At 35.9% G+C, this 19,588-nt stretch overlaps 1 protein-coding gene across 1 annotated transcript; it reads left to right on the top strand.

The window, feature by feature from the left end:
* The first annotated feature begins 371 nt into the window (after positions 1 to 371).
* On the top strand, positions 372 to 17,563 carry CAPZA2 (capping actin protein of muscle Z-line subunit alpha 2). Its single transcript, XM_005146071.3, has 9 exons — positions 372 to 495; positions 2,419 to 2,470; positions 3,175 to 3,238; positions 3,720 to 3,926; positions 5,086 to 5,165; positions 7,924 to 8,002; positions 11,557 to 11,628; positions 14,254 to 14,316; positions 15,191 to 17,563. The coding sequence occupies exons 1-9, from the start codon at positions 387 to 389 to the stop codon at positions 15,329 to 15,331; spliced, it is 867 nt and encodes a 288-aa protein (XP_005146128.1). The 5' UTR covers positions 372 to 386; the 3' UTR covers positions 15,332 to 17,563.
* The last annotated feature ends 2,025 nt before the right edge of the window (positions 17,564 to 19,588 follow it).

Genomic DNA, 19,588 nt, shown 5'->3' on the forward strand with positions numbered 1-19,588 from the left:
TGCTGAGTGACATTGTGCAAGTAAGGTAGTAGTTGAAGAGTTCTAAGGTGCTTCACATGGAAGAAAAAAAAATACATATTTTTTTTATGTTCCTTTTGCAAGCACATGTGTCTGCAGCTGTGCAACAAACAGTCCTGGGAACCAGCCTGGAAAACTAAATTCACTGTGGTTGGGCAAGCAGGAGGAGGGAGAAAGCCTGGGCAGGTGCACACACTTTTAGTGAAAGTATTGACTTGTGCTGTTTTGTCTGCAAAAGGTTGTGGCTGAAGGCAGTTGCTGAAGGACTCTTTTAACCTTACCTAGTGGTACTGTAGTACCAAGAGGCCTTACAGGTAGATGCAGGTGAAATTACATGTTTTAGTTGATTCATGTTGATTGTAATAGGAATGAATGCAAATATGTACAACCACATAACTGTTTTTGTATTTCAGGTGCGTATAGCAGCAAAATTCATAATTCATGCTCCTCCTGGGGAATTCAATGAGGTATTCAATGGTAAGTATCTCTCCACTCTCTTTTCATTTAAGGCATCTATAGCCAGAATTGTATTGCCAGTTACTCTCCTGAATTTTATGCAGTTTATATTTTAGCAGCTCACTTGCTGTAAGAGCTGGGATTGTAGCTTGGCATAGTAAGCTGTGCAGTCACAAGACAGAATTTAAGTGCAAAAGGAGGAAAATACTACTTTTCTCAGTGATGTGAGAGTGAGCTTGCTTTCTGTTTTTCAATCAGTCATGAATTAACAGTCATTAGGGGTTTTGTTTAGGAGAGACATGTACTCTTTCTTTTATTTTTCAGTCTTTAATAGACAATTACATTTTCCAACAGAAAGTAGCTGGAATTAAAATGGTCTTTTATATCTAAGGAGGAATATAATGACAAATACTTAACACTGAATATACAGAGGGCTACTGCCTAATGCCAGTTGTGAAAAGAATATTAATCTTCTTCAGACATTTTTAACCCTTAATTCTGAACACACTTCATCTTACTGAGTGTACTGAGAAAGTGAAAGGAAATTTGAAATTGGCTTCTCTCAACTATTGTTTCCTGAACTTTACCTAAGATGTTATTTTTCTTTAAAAAATACTGTGTTTGTCTTGCATCAACTTATGTGGGCATACATATCACATAAAGCATATGGTTTGTAGCTGTAGCTTACAAATCTCTCTACTGTTATTTAAGCAAAGAAGGAAGTTTTAATATCCTAAACTTTTAGTCAGTGTCAGGCTGGTGAGAGCTTAAATTTGTTAGAGAATGTAAAAGTTTTGTTCTTCAGTTAAACTGTGCCCAGCTGATTATTATTTAAACTTACTGCATTTGTGAAATGGGCAATTGATGGGCTGCCCATTAAACCCGCTCCCTTAAAGTTAATACAGTTTCTCACAGTAGTATTGCTATAAACTTTATTGTTAAGCTAGTTTATAGTTGCAGCTACCTGCTCAGTAACTGAGTACAATATGTTTGAAAACACATAACAAAGCATTTGATAATAAATGCCTGACCAGTGTTCAATGCGATTCAAATTGACCTCTTAAAAAAAAGAGGGAAAGCTTTAAACTCCAGCCCTGCAAACTGTGCTTTCATTTGGTTTAGCTTAGGGTTTTCTTGACTTTGTGAGGTGGTTGTTTTTGTTTGGAGTGTTTTGTAGTCTTGTGTTTTTGTTTAGGTAATATTTCAAGTATATTCCAGATACTTATTTTACTTGTATGATACCTTGTGAATCTTTAGAACTTAAGGTGTTGTATCAAGAGTAACGATCAGCTAATGACCAGTGCATTACATTGTTATTAAAATAGTACCTAGTAAATAGTAAGCCAGTAAGTCAAGTACATAACAGTTTACTGCCTAGTAAATACGAAGTAATTCTGAGGAGAGTATTGGCTTTATTCTATATTCATGTGTTTCTTGTATGATGATAGAAGAAATGATATTATGATATATTGTACTCTGGCTACTAAGTGTCACTAGGGAACAAAGACAAAAATGATAAGGCTTAAAAATTAGTAAGTACAACACATATATTAATGTTGTCAAAATACAGTAATCACTACAATCAGTATAGTGTGAAGGATTTGGTAGTTTACATGTTAAAAGTGAACTTGTGAATCCTGTACTGTTCTCATTCAGAACTTCTCTAAAAGGTAGTTTGACAGATTCCTACAGCTGTCACACTGTGAAGAATGAGGCTTATATATGCTTACCAGATTGTTTTGGAAGGGATCCATTTCCATACTACTCTTCTAATTTTGTTGAGTCAAAATTATGAAATATGAAGCAACAAATTTCCTACTTAGTAATCTTATGGGTGTGGGGTGGTTTATGGTTTGTGTTTGTACAATCTGTTGACATTTGCTATGTGACTGAAACAAGTTTCTGAGTTAACTGTACTTTTATGTTATAAATACCTTCTTTCAGATGTTCGGTTGCTGCTTAATAATGACAATCTTCTCAGGGAAGGAGCAGCCCAGTAAGTACCAGATGCCACATATTCAGTTGCATAAAAGCAAGATGGTTTTCAGTAGAATTTTCACTGTCAGTAAGGGATTCATTTAAAAAGATGAGTGCTTGGCAAGTAAAATCTTACTGTGTTGTACATCTTTGATAAATATTGAATTCTTGGCAGAGGAGAGATCTGTACTGTATCCTAATATTTAGAATAATTGTTTTGAAAATGGGTGACCTGGATTTTGGAACTAGTCTCCATCTTTTTGGATTTCATTTTCTGTTTCTTGGTACCAAGAGTTAGGCACTGAACATCTGTAAGATACTTCTTCCTTAGACCCTTTATATTAAAACATTACACTTACTGTATTTTATGTCAAAATTAGTTTCATCTATAAGAACAGACATGTCCAGCTTAGTAGGTTGGATCCCTGTGGATTTTAAACTTAATCTGTTGCTCTAGTTTCTATGGGTTCCTGTAAAGCATATGTGTTTGTTTATATCAGGTTACTTGTGAACATAAATCATTGTATGATGGTCATTGGAATCTGTAATTTGAACCAAAGTGATTCTAAGAATTTGGGCCTGCTAGATAACAAAGTATTCATATAATTTTTTTGATGCATCATTGCCCAGATTTTTAGATATCATTTAGATATCTTACAGCTACTAAGGAAAAAGATTGTGCTTGACGCAGGCATTTGGTGTTGGTTTTTTTCCCTCTTGTAGTGCGTTTGCACAGTACAACTTGGACCAGTTTACTCCAGTAAAAATTGACGGTTACGACGAACAGGTATGAATACAATCAAATCCTTGCCACGTTCCTTAAACTGTTCAAGATGTTCTGGTATTGGAACATATCTTGGCAAGCAAATGAAAAGAAATGCATCTTTCCTGCCAAAATACAGAGACTATGGACCTCCAATAGTACTAGTTCCATAAGTTAATCATTTAGGGCATCTGAAGAGCTTGAAATTTCAGTCTGTGGTGTTGGCTTGAATTCATTCAGACATGATTTGGAGTTATAAAAACAACTTGCTCCATCTCTGGTAGTAGAAGACCTGAATTACTGTTATTTCATTGCTTGTTGCAGTGTCATGTTAGACTTGTCCTCTTGTGCTATATGCATAGTTTATATGTAAATATATGTATGTGAGTCTTTGGCTATAAGTAAGCTCCAGTTAAATGTCGGATATAGTTAGATTTGGTGTGGGACTTCTTCTCCTCCTTTTTTCCCAATAGTAAATGTTATTAAATAAAATTTTACAATACAGGTTTTGATAACAGAACATGGTGATTTGGGAAATGGAAAGTTTTTGGATCCCAAGAACAAGATTTCTTTTAAATTTGATCACTTAAGAAAGGAGGCTACTGATCCCAGACCCCATGAAGTTGAAAATGCCATAGAATCCTGGAGGAATTCAGTTGAAACAGCAATGAAAGCATATGTGAAAGAACACTACCCAAACGGTGTCTGCACAGTAAGTACTAAATTATATAACCACTGTACCACTATAGAAAGAAATCTAAAAAGAAGAAAAAACCCTGAAATTAAAAACCAGGAAGATGTGTAGTTCCAACAGTAAAGGCAGTAAAGAATTTGATCCTGTCAAGAGTTCATGCAGGGAAATAAGGGAAAACTTCAGATGTTTCATATTTCAGCTATTGGATTACTAGTGGGTAGTTACTGCAGATGATAGTGATGACTTACCTCTTAGTGCTTAAGACCTTCTATAGACTATTGCAGATTGATCCCATTGATCCTGGCTGGTTACTTACCAAAAAAAAAAAAATTCCATAAGACTTGCCTTGGCTTAACTTGACAAGACAAAACTGTCAGCAAAGCAAACTGTTTTCTCTCCATGACATTTCCTGTATATCAAAGTACTATATTCTTACTACCAGAGTCAGCAGGTTCTGATGGCTTCTTAAAATAAAACCTCTCAGTCTGGCCTAAATAGCATTCATTTGGTGTTAAGGAGCCCTGTGACTAAAGCTCAGCAAACTGATCTAGTGATAGCTGTGGTTTGTATTTAACCTGATGGAAAAATGTAACTATGGAAAAAAAACCAAAACCATCAGTTGCTGAGTTAAAACATTGAATTGAATTCCAGTCAATCCAGATGAGTTCCAGCTTCTGTTGAGGAAACCAGATTGCATGCTCACTGAGATAATTTTTAGTAGTATTTGGTTTTAGAGGATAAGCAGAACAGAAGACCAAACCCACCCTTTTAATCACCTTTTTGTTAGTCTGTAAAGGCTTAAATCATCATTTAGTTGTAGAATAACTGATATCTAGAAGCCTGCTGGTAAAGCACATAGTCACACCAGTCACTGCTGTAGGGTTAAAGTGCCTACAATGGAGAAAAATGAGTTTGCAGAATATAAAATTTCAGTTAAGATGCTTGACCTTCAGATTTTCTAATCTTAAATTTTTCTGCATTGTAATACACACTTTAATATTTCATATATAAAATACTATGTAAAAACCACAATGGTTATAAAATCAAATTTTACAATTTATGTAACAGTAAGAGAACAAGATACCTCTAAGCAGCTCGAGCAAGACAGATGCTGAAACTTAACTCTTTTTTTGTTGTTGTTGGGTTTTTGTTTTGTTTGTTTTCATTTCTAATCCAGGTGTATGGTAAAACAATTGATGGACAGCAGACCATTATTGCATGCATAGAGAGCCATCAGTTCCAAGCAAAAAATTTTTGGTAAGTTTCTGTATGGATACAAATACAGTAAAATACAGCAAATGGAGTAACTGCACTATTGCCATTACACTGGTAGCCCTTAGTTCAGAGAAGGAGGTGCTGGCACATCTTGCATGTGACATTTTTTTCTCCTTTCACCCCAAGTTTTTCTGCCAAAACTTTATATTTGTATATATCCTCCGTTGGGGTAAGTAAAGTGGCAGACTACATGTCTGCATCTCCTTTCAAGAGCTTCATGAACTTCATAGAATTCCTGATGACTCTTCCAGTTTATCACACTAGCACTGATATTTGTGTCTCTGTTCCCTAATACAGTTGCTTCTGCTAGTGTTGTTTCTTTTGTGACTGATAGCATAAATCCAGCTCCTTCTACTTGGAATATCTTGGAGAAAGGTAACCAAAGATTAATGTTCTGTCAGACTTGAGTTGTTAGTTTTTTTGGTGAGGAAGATGGAAGTGGTCTTGGATGGAACAAGCTCTTACAAATTGCAGCTTGATTTTCTTGTTTCTTCACTTGGTTAAAAGATGTTTTCCACAGTCTGGAGTGAACTTTGGGTAGCTCCTTGCAGTGAACTGGCCAGAGACAAGAGAGATATCACAGTATGAGAAATGAGATAAGGAAGTATCTCTGAAAGATAGCTTATATATGCAATTCTATGAAGAAATGTATTTCATTATTTTATTTGCTATTTTGCATCTACTTGAAATCCTGTTAATATATGTAAGTGCAAAAATATTGTTTTCTGATGCTGAAGGTGAACATTATATTTGTATAGTAATTTGAGCATGTGTCTGTAGCTCTTCAATGATTTGCCCAGTACACTCTTTGCACAGTTAATAATTTCTTCCACTGACTTAAACCTGACTAGTTAAGGCTGCATGTTTTACATCAATATTAAAAGTAACTTGAAGTAATACTGAGTTTTCTTTTTAGGTCAGAAGTATGAATAAATTCTGGTATTCCAAATAGTTACTTTAATACCGTAGTCTTTAAAGAAGAGAAACAGATATGCAACAACCTTTTATAGATAGAAAAAATCTTTCTTGAAAGTTTTTGTTAATAAAATTATGGTCAAACCTGTATGGGTAAATATTGACCATGTTTCTAAGACTGTTATAGGGGATAATCAGGCTCTAATTCTCACTCTTAGCAAATTTTAATAAATTTCTATTGGTTTGGGGGATTTAGGGATGGAGGAATGTTAACCAAAGTTATCCAGACTTCTCAGTTATCCAGCTAGATGTCTGGGTATCCAGCCCAGGCTGCAGCCAGTGTTTCTCAAGGTGTTGCAGGTTTTTAGGCATTTGGAAGGCTGGCAACCTACCACAAAACCAAGTTTGTGGGATAACAGAAAATCAATGCAGACTAAAGAAAAACGTTCTAAGAATTTCTGGAATACTATCAGCATAGTAGGAGAGATGGTTTATTAAAGAATGTGAAAGAAGAGGAAGGACAGTTAATCTCTTACAAAACCTCTTAAGCCAGCAGAGGTAAATAATGACGCATTGTCTTTAACTTAGAGCATTTCCTGCAGAAGGATCCTTCTGAACTTGAACACTTTCTATTGTAATACACCTTAAGGGTAAAAAAAGATATCCCAGAGTAGAAGCTAAGTTCGTCTTAGCTTTAAGGACTACAAAGTGACTAAGAAGCAAAAGAAATGTGGTAGCTAGTCATTGAATCCTGTGCATCTATAAAATGTAGTGCAGCACATAAGCTTTGTTATAATTAATGGATTGGTCTATAAGGCTACCAGTAATATTGGTATCACTGAGTTGGGGGCCCTTTCAGTTTCTTAGATTCCAACAAGCTTCTTCTGAATTGCCTTAGTCTAAATTTTCAGTGATAATCTATAGCTTGGATATTGTCTGAAATAATTATCAATGGCTTTATGATTCAGTTAATGTTGTTAGTATCAGGGATGTGTCAGTATAAATCTATTAGTAGCTGTTAAAGTCCTTCTTTCCTTCCCCTTGTTGAATGCACTGGAATCTACGCCTAACCTTAGTAGGACTAGAATTCATAGTTTCAACTTTATTTCCTTCTTTAAGTGCAAACAAAAGAGGAATCAAGAGACAGCCACAATGCATTCTTAATATAGCTTTAATGTACTAACCTTCTAATTCACTAACCTCATAACTGAAAAAGAAAATGTCTAGTCTACAGGAAAGAAATCAGGTGAAACTACAATCTCCCCATGCTCTTTTCCAGATGTTTGAAACTCCCTTTAAGCAATTTGGCAAGGATGTTGAATTTGTGGAAGGAAGCTGGAAGGAAATAGTTGTCCTGGAACACAAATGCTAGAAGTGCTGAAAGGCCTGGTTACAGTTCAGTATAGTGGAAAGTCTTGCTACTTAAAGATTCCTTCCATTCAGGTTTTTCATAGCCTGATGTGAAGTGTGACTTCCACTGATCCAACAAGCCATCCAGGTCCCAGAAACAAAATACTGACTATATATGCCTAGCTAATTATAAAGGAGGGGAAGAACATTGGAGGCTTTAGGTATTTGCAGAAGTTAATTCCTTGTTAAAAGGTCCTTGCTAATAAATCTCCTTGGTCCACATCCAAAACTTAGGTTAAATATTTTGGGAAATTATTCTCTTCTCAACTTACTGTAGGGCTGAATCTTCAAGGAGAGATTTTGTGCATGTCTGCACAGCATATTTCATTCTGTTTTCCTTTGACTATCGTTATATATTGGGTCTTCTTCTTAACCAGTGGGGTGACATCTGATTTCCGTTTTATTTTCTTTAAAGGAATGGCCGTTGGAGGTCAGAATGGAAGTTTACAATCACCCCTTCAACCACTCAAGTGGCTGGCATCTTGAAAATTCAGGTATGCTTATCTCATACTGTGTCCTGATCAGTAAACTCTCCAGTTATTATCAAGGGAGATTCAGGCCAGTGTATTAAATATTCTAAGAGAATTTGGGGACACAATAAGCAAAGCAGAGATGGCCATTCACTTAAGTGTTAGTGAATTTAATTGCATATTTACCTAATCTTACAAGCAGAAAAACATGTGTTTAATGATTTGGAAGACTTTCAGAAGGTGTATTCACCTCAGCTAGGCATGTACCTCTTTGGTTTCTTGCTTCTTGAATTCAAAGTCGCACAAGCCTTTCCTAAGGGTATGCTGCTTTTTTAAAAGTTCATCTTTTTTTCTTCTTTAACTGATAATAGCAGGATTTGGGGGGTTTTCATGTTACCCACCCAACTGCTCAGAAAGGTAGGAATCTTTGGTTTCAGTCATTCCACCATCTGCAATTTTTGAATCAGGGTCTGCTTCATTCAGAATTTGCCCTTATTGGTGGCTTTAGGGCATTCATACTGCCTGAGCAGGAATGCAGAAATCTTGAGACCAGAGGAAGCCTGACTTGTCATGTGGTCAGCAGGGGGACTTGACTTCCTGGATTGGTTCCTTGGAATGCGTTTGCATATTTTGCAGGAGTTTATTAAAACAATTCTGTAATCAGGGACTAGGATCTTAGTGCAGTCTGGCTTTTAGCACAGTACTTTATTCAAGTTCCATTTTCCTGCTCTTTCTGTGCCCCCAGGAGTTTTACACATCCTTACTGGCCAGTGAATTGACTGCAGAAGGAAAATACAATGCAATGTCTTTCTAGCCATACCTGAAGCTAGGATGTTATTTTAGGTTGTGATAGGTAGCTGCGTTCAGATCCACCCAAGTAGGGGCCTGAATCTGGTTTCACTTTCCGGGACAAATTCTCTGACAAGCTAGAATGATAGTCAAAATATGGACAACCATTATTGTTGTCTGATCAAGGTCATGGTAAGCATCTTAAGTAACTTTTAAGCTTCTCAAGAATTTGGGAGAATGTAAGTAAACTGTCACTCAAATCCAGCTGGCAGCAAAACATTTTCTCCTCAGCATGCACTTCTGGTTAAATGTTCTAAGAGATTTTTCAGAACATGCAGGCAGGTGTCTGCCTAATTCTGGGAAAGGTTAGCTCAGGAGCCTAGAAAATAGCCTGATTAGGGATTTTAGGCTGGTTTTAATAAGCATCTTGGTTTGGGCACTAGCTAATTTTGTCTTTTGTTACTGTTTCACATAATTAAGTAATTATTTATACCCGTTAAAGTCTGTGTTCTAGAAAGTGATGAAAAGTTTCACTTTTTTGCTTGCACGGGAGCTACTTGTTTCGCCAGGGAATTATGAACTCAGTTTCAATTTCTTTAGAAATTGTGTACAACCCCTTCAGTGTTTGTGGGAGTCTTCCTCTTACCCCCTCCAAATAAAGTGCTTTTTTATTTTTTATTGTTAAGGAGCAAAATAATCCTCTAGGATATGAACTCACTGCAACATTAGCAAAATTTCAGAGTACTGAAGTTTGTATTATTTGCAGTACAGACATTGCACTATTGACAGCAATACAGGCATTGCTCTGTTTCTGATAAGAGCTTTTAAAAATAAGTTGGGGTAGATTGCAGCATTGCCTGCTATCTTTGGGTATTTTCAGTATTTTTAAGGTCACTTACACAATTTCTTCCCTTTGAAAAAGAAATCTATTAATAAATTCTAATAGAGGATATTCTCAAATGTCTTAGTCTCTTACACTGATTAATTTTCTTTTAATTATATTTAAGGGTAAAACTGCAATAGCAGAGCCTTTTACTAAAACTAAGTCCCGGTGGTGCTTGGACATTCTCCAACTGTGCATGGAAAAAAACTGATAAGTGTACTGGTTACTAATTATATCTCTTAGATAATTTGTTACTCTCATCCCTCCTTAGTTAACCTTTCCAAGAGGTTCTGTTCATAAACATCATCCTTCTTGTAGCCTTCTGAACCCAGCCCTAGCATTCTAGAAGGATGTCAGCAGTGAGGTATAGTACGGAGCAGTTACTTCTCCTATTTTGTGTAAGATATAACATGTCCCAGAATAGATTTGACTCTTCATCCCTGCGAAGTTTTCGGGTCTGAGCATTTGCCAGGAATGTGACTTGGTAAGATAGATAAGATGTTCATGCTGATGCTGGCCTCAGAGCACAGGGGTGGTTTGGGCCCTCTGCAGTGGACTGTGACAGAGAAGAGGGGAGATTCATACTTCTCTGGGTTCTGCTGTTTCATTGGGAGGTCTCAGAATTTTGCACTGAGAAAGTACTTCTCATCTTTTAGGAACAGGATTGAAAAAGGCTGGCAGAAGTTTCATCCAGTAGTATTTGATTTGAAAACAAGGTTATTTTATGGTTAGGATGGTACCTTCTGTTGAAAAACAAGTATTTGATAATAAGCAAAATAATAATGTAAGATGAATCATAGGAAATATTTTTTTTTCATACAGGAAACCTTTCTTTTGCTTAGGTATTACAGCTGTCTTACTCTATTGCTTCCTCTATTATTGTTTATAAAATTGGCAATCTCTTACACATATGGTCATAATGTATATGAAATTATACTATTGTGCATTGCTCTCCAAATTAAAATGTTACCTTGACTAATAGGGTGAGACACAAATGTTTTAGTTTCTCATAATAATCAGCTACATTAACTATGTTGACTTTATCAAAATTGTAAAAAAAATCTTTAAGGATACCTGTTTAAAAGTCAGTGTCTTCTGTATCAGTTATTATGAATGATTACATGTAACTTCATATATGCTTCCTGTTTTTTAAATTTTCCAGCCTTTGCATTAGAAACTGAATGCTTTCACATCCTTCCCAACTGAATTTGAAAGTACTGAAGTTAGCTTGGGTAGAGTTTTACTGATCTCCTCATGCTACAAAATAATCAAGGAAGCTATTCTGTAGATACGATATTTCAAGAGGAAATAGATTTCATTCTCCTTTGCTGTCTAATCTTGGCAAACTCTGTTCCAAATAGCTCTTTTGTTTAGATAAATACCAGCTTTTGTTATGAGCAATATCTAATAGAGTAAAATACCAAAACCATGCAGATCTAGAAGGGGAAGCTTAATGTTGCGCTGTCCCTAGAAAACAGTTTGGATGACGTAGAAAAACAACTTCAGAGTATCCTGCAGCCTTGCCAAAACTATTCTCGTTTTGAATATATCTTCACCATTTAGAATAGTCTATTCATTTCAAGAGTTCCTAGTAAGGTCCCATAAATAGTATGTTGTTGTCTTCATGATGTTTCATGTAAAGATTACATTGTAAAGATTTACATTTTGATTAACATCAACACAAAAATGTTTCCTGAGTACCTTCTTTACTATTCCCCTCAAAAATATTTAGATTTTACAACATTTTGTTTTTCCAGTTTGTTTTGTTGTTCTGTAACATTTTATGTGTGTTTTCATTTCATTTGTGTAGGTTTATTGTTGTGATAAATACTACAATGCTTTGATTTTCCTGTATGTTGTTGGTCTGTAACATTTCATATGATGTTCTTTGTTTAATTTTCTGTAGGTTCATTATTATGAAGATGGTAACGTTCAGCTGGTGAGCCATAAAGACATACAAGATTCTCTAACAGTGTCTGTAAGTGAACTTTTAAAAAGCTTAGTCCATATATTGAAGTGACTTTTAAGAAGTAAGATTAAAAAGGGCTCAGAAGTTGGGATGCGAGCTTGCTCTTTTGCATGAATGGGAATTAATGTCCTAATTTTTAAATAGTGTGTGTGTAACATTTGCTACTTTTACCTAACATATAGTTACTGTTTAAAACTAAAAGAAAAAAAACCCAGCCCCCCAAACCTAAAATTAATATATGACTGCATGTGACTTATATAAATTGAATTAACTTTGATTGTAAATCTGTAATTAGCTTCCTGTCAGTCTTTCTGCACTGTTGTATTTAAACTTTTGTAGGTCTGCAGAATTACCTATAATTTTTTTTTTTTAATATGAAGAAGGCTAGAGTTGTAACAACCCACTTACATAGTACAATAGGAGATTCTCCTTTACTTCACTGGGAGAAGACCAGTATGCTAAAATTAGTAAACAAACTATACCAGTTGGTGAGTACTCCCCCTTCATTTCCTCCCTGTCTGTAACTGGTGCTGTCAGCCTCTTGATTTTCTCTACAAAAAGCCCTTTCAGAGATGCTTCAGCTTGAGAAGTGTAACACATTTTAAAGCATCATTTTTTTTTTCAACTTCTTTCCAAATGGATTATGTGAGGAGCAGGCAGTGAAAGTAGAAGCTGTTTGAAACAGTATTAGATATATCCTTTAAGAGTTGGTAATGTGGCAATATGAACAACTACAGCTTCTGAAGTAATGCTCCTCTTGCCTACTGGAGATTGTGTTTATAAACAGGGAGATTTTCTGTTGGAGTGTTCTGTAATAAAACTTTAGCTGGTGAGGTCAGACTGGCAGAGGGCATTTGTAAAAGTGGACAGTAGAAGTGTTTAAAAGATAATAACTAGTTGTGACCAATTTGGCTGAAAAGCTCAACTCGTCAATAAAGAATATTGTCTGCTAATATAAAGCAAGGCTTGTTGGCTTTTCAGTTGCAATAGCACCACAAAGAATGGGGATAGTGGTGCCAACTGATAATGCTCCTGGAGCTGTAGGTATAAAATTACTTTTGATCCCCTAAGTGAAGGGATCTGTTTAGTCCATCATTCAATTAAAAGTTGCTTCAGGGAAGATTATGTGGAAGAAGTTCCCTTTTCAATAGCTTTTGCTTCACTTTCTATTGGGAAATAATTTAATCCTATTCCGCAGTTTAACAAAGAAGCAGAAGACCAATAAGTAGGAAAACATCTTTTATCTATCTTTCCTACTGTTAAAACAAAAGCAAGTATGCTGCTGATTACCAATTTTTAGCCTTGATTTTGAGCTTCACAGGGGGCATAGGCTGCGCATGTTCTTACTTCACACAGAAGGAATGGTAGGTAGATTAAAAGGAGCCTGAATGACTCTTCTTTTTTGTTGTTTGGCAGAAAAGCAGTTTTATACTATTAATGTTTGCAACTGAAATAAACGACTGAAAGGTCCGTTGTAGGTAGAGCTATGAATAATTTTGCTGAAGGTTACTTTCTTATCCCTAGTTTCTCTCTGAGCCAAATAAGACTTCATACCCCTGAATTCTTCCTTTTGTTAGCAGAGCCTTTGAATTCATTGCCTCAGTTCACTGAAAAGTCAAAGCCCTTTCATTCATTCTACTTGGTCTCTGACGCCTCCTTTATGTCTTTCTGTGGTGTATAGGAGAGCTTTCACAGCTGCTAGGTGCAGTTTCAGTGGAACTTTGAACCAGTTGTAATTGAAGCTGCCACAGTTTTTTCCCAGTCTTTGCTTTTGTAGGAATGAGGGATCACATGGGGCAAGAACACTCCTAACTTTCAACAGCTTTGGCAGAAAGCACCCTTAGGAATGTCTCTAACACGAAGCTGGAAGTCTTGAAACTCATGAACCCTCACTTCTTTCTTGAGACTTCTTTCAAGCACTTCAGTTAATTTGTCTCCAGATTGACTGATGGGTCATTTTTTATTTTCAAAACAAACACACACTTGCATACTTAAGAGTGAGGCCTGAAGCCAAGGAAGTGTTTATCATTCATAATGAATTTTGGACACTGTGGTATGTGGCACCCTCGTTTTTGCACGATGTACTTGAGGATGTTTTTAGAAGTCTAGGTATATAATGTCGAGTGTTTGCCTCTGTTTAGTCTGTGAATTCTGAATGTGTAGAGGTGAACAATTTGTTTTGATTTTTTGGTTGCATTCTGCATACTTCTGGGTTAGGTGGTGGTCTCTTAAGTTTTCCTGAATTTGTACTGGAAATTTAACACTGATAATGTTAATAGTTATACTTTGCATGTTTTTAGAGATTTGTGTGTGTACATGGTCGTACTTCCAGATGTTATTCTGGTCCATGTGTCTTTTTGTCATGCCATAGAATTTTAAATCAGAATATACTAATGAGCTCCATGGTTATCTTTATGCACATTGCTATTCAACTGTTTTTATGTGGCATGTGCCTTTTGGATAAATGTTTTGTTCAGTTTTGGTATAGCCACTAAATAGTTGTTTCTACCTGGAGTCTACCTGACATCACCCATAACTATAGAAAAAAAAACATAATCCAAATGCCCTTAGGATCATGCTGTACATCAGACCTCATTCAGATATGCTGGTTTTTTGTTGTTTTTTTTTTTCTAGAATGAAGCCCAGACAGCAAAGGAATTTATAAAAATCGTAGAGGCTGCAGAAAATGAATATCAGGTATGTTGGAAACAAAAACTATATCCTTACTCACATGTATAACATTACCATATACTTAACCAAAGCTAGTATTGTATAATTAGCAAGCTTATGATATCAAGATAAAGCAGTTCCTTCCAACTATAAATAGATTATAAGCTGCTCTTAACTGTATCCTCCCTTTTCATATCTTCTGGTTATTGCAGTCACCTACTTAAAGCAACATTAAAATGGGTTTTTCTGAGAGCAGGAAAGTCCCTGGAGTGATCAAATATCAGCAATTCTGAGCTCTTTCAGTATTAGTGTATTCCTTAAGTGGAATTTTTGTACAGATTCTATTTAGAGTCTGTTAGACAGCTTTGCTAAGTATTATCCATTTCAATTAGTCATTTTAAAGTTAGCAAAGTGTAACTGTTCTTGATGTCCTCTGTAGATGTCAATTCATGTTCATTTAGGTCTTGAGCATAAGGTATATTTCAGATGCCATGTTCTGTTGCTTTAAGAAAAGGTCTTTAATAAAAGTTTACTATGTATGTATCATATATATTGTATTCAAGTTCATGTGATATTGTGGACTGACCCAGCTATTGCCACAGAAAAAGCAGTGGAAGACTTTGGTGTCTGAAATTAATGATGTATGAGCTAACTGTTCAGCACTTTATTCATGCTGCTGTGGTTTGCTGAAGCCCTTAGGCTACAGCCATGTTTATTGCAGCTGTCTCACTGATTTTCTTCACATAGTTTCAGTCTGGATCCAGCAGCTTTCCTTCGTAAGATATTTTAATGTGGAATATTTTATTAAGCCTTTTTAAGAGGTAACAAGACTACTCAGTCATTTAATTTCTTCTATAACATCCTGTTCTTGATGTGTCTTTCTTTTGTATGACTTCAACAGACTGCTATCAGTGAGAATTATCAGACGATGTCGGACACTACTTTCAAGGCCTTACGTCGACAATTGCCAGTTACCCGCACCAAGATTGACTGGAATAAGATCCTTAGCTATAAGATTGGAAAAGAGATGCAGAATGCTTAAAGTGAACGTTGCATGACTGGATCATTTTAGTGTCCTTGTATACAAATAAGAATTATTACAAAAAGTATTTGGAACTGTCAAATCACCCAGTCAGCATGGGCTTTTGCCATTGAAAATCACTGTAAGTAGTTTGGTTAGAGCACAAAGCTTAGCTAATTGACTTTCTTCCTTTTTCTTTCTTTTCAGAGGGTTGCAGCTTCAGTGTAGCTGAATATTTTCCTTTAGAGTTTCTGTTGTACCTTTATTTTTTTATAATGAAGAGACCATGCCTTTAGTTTTCAATTGCAAGTTAAGAACAGTTCGGAAAAATATTTTTGCATATGATAACCTTTCCTCTTGCTTTCATGTGAAATGGACAACTTTCAAAATCTGCTGGATTCTTTGTGGAGATCAGTAATATGCATTTCTAGGTCAACATGGAGTGTTGTAGGTGCTCTTTTTGAATTTGTGTATCCTTTCATCGTATATAAAATTGGGAAAAGCATTTTCTGTGTCATTTAAACCTTTCAGAATACTTATTTAGCTCCGTGGTAACTAAATTCTTTTTTCTTTTTTTTTTTTAAAGAAAAGGGCAAGTTCTAACACTGTTTTAAGATTTCAAAATTAAATAAAAGTACTTATTTCAGAAATGCATTTAATGCTTTGTATCTGACAATTAAATGAGCTCAACCTCTGTCTACCCTTGAGGTTTCTCTATCATAAGCCACAAATGTATTATAACAAGGCATATTGTAATATATAACCCTGTACTCCTTGCTGTGTCTGTCAGTTTTTTTTTTCCTGGATTGAAATGTACTAAAATTCAATGTGACATTAAAATGCAAATTTTCTATTTATTTGAGTATCAGATTGCTTTCTGATATAGCCTAATTTTGGTGTTTCTATGTATTTTTTTTAAGATACTGCTTAAAACAGCCACAAACTTGTGGCTTATTGGCAATTCTCAGTGTATTTGGAGATTTTTGTAATATCATCATCTATTGCTTCCATCTGCATTTAAGAAACATCAACATATGGAAGTCTACTTAAAACAGGTAGCTTCATATTAGCCACAGAGGATGGAAGAAATTACAAAAACTAAACCAATATATTTGTCTGGAGAATACTTTCCCTGTCTGATATATCTTGTATTGAAAATGGATGTCAGGTATCTAAAAACAGGGACTTCATTACAAATGCTGTATAACACTTTCATGAAATGCATAGATTTAATTTTTAATTGGATGAAAACCTGTTTTAAATCATGCTGCCTAATTATATTGCTCATGATACATAAGCTTATGATGGAAAATTAAACAGCTTCTGTATTTTTTTAGAAGGCAGGTATTTATGCACACTCCTAAACCAATAAAGCTTACACAAAGGTTTCATATCTTTGTTGCAGCATGATACAATTAATTAATCTGTTAAGTTACAGCATAGCAAGAGAGAGTCTGGACTTGTATAAAAATGTACACACAGAACAGTTTACCGTTTGAATTGTAATAACAATACCCCTATATCATCTTCTTCAGTGCTTTCTTATAAAGGCATATAAAATTAACTGAAGTTCTTGACATTGCTGCTACTTTACAGTACTCAGCTGTATAGTAGAAGAGTGGGATTTGTTCTACCGCAGTCTTCCTGGAGAGTTGCCCTCATAATTGTCTCCACAGATCAGCTTTGAATCATGTTGTTCTTTAAAAGAAGGCTTTTAACAGTTGTATGTGAGCTAGTAACATGCAGAGTCGCTGTCAAGTCAGTCAGTCTTAAGAAAGATCTAAATACCTTGTTTGAAGAATTTCTTCAACATATTTAAGAACGAGCTAAAAATCAAAGGCAATGAATGGTCAGTTAAGAGAACTGTTACTGGGCAACAACTGTGCAAATAACTTTTCTAGCTGTTTTTAGTATGTATGACCAGAATAAGCACTGGCTAAAAGTCAGAATGCTATTTTTCTTACCTGAAATAAAAAGCTAGTTTTAAATATATTCCTAATAAAGAGGTATTTTACTGTGAAGTACTCTATTATTCTGTTTTCTTCTCTGTTTATTCAGTCTTGTGATAGTCTTAATGCCGTATCTTCAAAGAATAGTATCCTACAGGTTCAGTTCTACCAGTAGGGTGACAAGTAGATTTGTATTACTTAAATTTTTTTCCTGTTGTGTTAATTTTTAGTCTGAGAGATTATTTTACACCTTGAACATCAAATTTATTAAGTTATAGCTTCAATAAAGCAATTTACAAGTAAAGAACTACTCTGTTACTTTTTTGAGATGGTATGTTGCATCATATTTAGGGGTGACAACTCCCCAGCTGAAGCTGATCGGAGTATCAGCTCAGACACGTGGCACATTTGGAGTTCTTGATGTCTCTCAAATATTTTGGATGTCCCTGCTCTTTCCTTTTGTTTCTACCCTACCCCTTTTAAATTGGATAACTTTATAGCCTGATTGGTAGACTTCAGGGTACTGTGTGTAGGTTAAGCACTTTCTCTGAGAAATAGTGCTGTGGCAATTGTCTTAATGTGAATTACTGTTTGTTTATACTCTATTTTAAATATAAAGACAAGCTTTGTATTGTGAAATGCTGATGTACTGGACATTATGTCTTGTAATATGGACTTGTAAAATGCTTGTGTTTATGAAATGTATTATGTCTTATGCATCTCAGTGCCCTTTTATACGAAGGAATTTTAATTTCTGCAAGTAGTTTTAAGCTTCTTTGTGAACATAGGCAAGGGGAGTGGCAATTTGGTTTTTGGGTTCTCCTGAGCCACCTCTTTTTGTATGTCTGTCTTAAAATTCATACTGCAGGTAGAATGAAACTTCAAAATCATTGTAGTTTTGATACCACTACACCACTACTGCTTCTTATGCTCTACATGCTGGTAACAATTCTGCTGGCTGGTTCAGCTGGAACACTGTAGTGAATGGTCATTTGGCCCAGGGTTAATGGTGTTGTGCGAGGCTGAACATCCTGATAGATGTGTTCTCTTTAGGGGATGACTCCAGCTGCACCTACGGCAGTGATGTAGTTTGTGTAGTTTGTATTAAATCCTTCTCTCATCCCACTTGCCACATGGTAGTTCAGCTGACAAAGCAGTTTTGGTGCTCTCAAGTTCACTTCCTTCTGGGAACCTCGGAGCTGCGGTCTCGGCGTGTGCCAGATTCCCTTCAAATGGTTACGTGACTCCATAGCAGAGGTTTCCTTCAGGCAGCTTGAAAGCATCTATGTGTTGAGGATGTCTGGAGGAAAAGAATAAACCTGGTCTTCAAATTTCCAGGCTGTATATGCTATAGACAGCGAGGTTGAACATCAACTGCTGATTGTGTGGGTTCACCCCTTTTGTGCTGAATTACTTGGTGACACAGGCACAGTTTCTGCCACATTTGTTTACTGGAAAGACTGAAACTGTTCTTCCTCTGGTGCAACTGTAAACTAGGTTTAGATTAAACTTAGCTTGCTCATACCCGTGAAGTGTCAGTTTTCTGTGTGACAATGTCAACTCTGAACTCTTTTTGAAAGGGAAAAATTTGCATCAGATTTTTTTCCATAGTTAAAGAAGGGAGCTGTGAATATGTAAGTTATTCTTTCTGCGAGAATGAGTGCGTAATACTTGGTAGGTTTATTTGCTAGCAATATTTTCGTCTGCTACTGTGATTGGCTGCCCTGTAACAGGTATTGTGTAAAAATAACTTCCACATAATTTGGGAATTAGGGAAAGAGGCTTGGAAAAAGTGGAAGTTAATTGCAAAATAAATAAATATTCCAAAGATAAACAGGTGGTTTTAGTACTTGTGCAACTTTGCTGTGCCACTTAATAGCTGTGTGAGCAACTGGAGTAGAAATCTCAGCTTCAAGAGCCATTAGCAATTTTTAACTAAGCAGGAAGAAAAATCTGCTTCCTTCTTTCCTTTGACCATGACGCTGCATTGTTAAACCAGCTTTCAGCGGCTGCAGAACTGGTCAGCTGTGCAAGCCTTTCAGTTAGTTGTAAAAATAGGAACATGAGGTAGCAAAATCACGACTGGCCAAGAGCAGTTGTGGTTAAAGTCCGGATACTCAATTGGAAGATTTCTGAACAATAGCGACAGTGGAAATCTTAAAATCCTCGAATGGCTGCTCTGAAAGTAATTGCTAGTGATAAAGGTTATCCTTCTCCTCCAAGTTCTTGTCAGGCTTTGGTATTGTTAGTATAAAGGTAAATATTAGGAAATGCTAAGTTTTGCTGCATCTTAACCTCTTTTAGCAGTGGGCATACAGAACAGTTTGCT

This window comes from Melopsittacus undulatus, chromosome 5 (genome assembly GCF_012275295.1).
Source record: "Melopsittacus undulatus isolate bMelUnd1 chromosome 5, bMelUnd1.mat.Z, whole genome shotgun sequence".
Taxonomy (NCBI): domain Eukaryota; kingdom Metazoa; phylum Chordata; class Aves; order Psittaciformes; family Psittaculidae; genus Melopsittacus; species Melopsittacus undulatus.

Coding starts and splice junctions, on each gene's coding strand:
- CAPZA2 (XM_005146071.3), top strand. CDS start 387: ATGAATGCAAATATGTACAACCACATAACTGTTTTTGTATTTCAGGTG. Junction 496..2,418: donor ATTCAATGAGGTATTCAATG/GTAAGTATCTCT, acceptor ACCTTCTTTCAG/ATGTTCGGTTGCTGCTTAAT. Junction 3,239..3,719: donor TTGACGGTTACGACGAACAG/GTATGAATACAA, acceptor TTTACAATACAG/GTTTTGATAACAGAACATGG.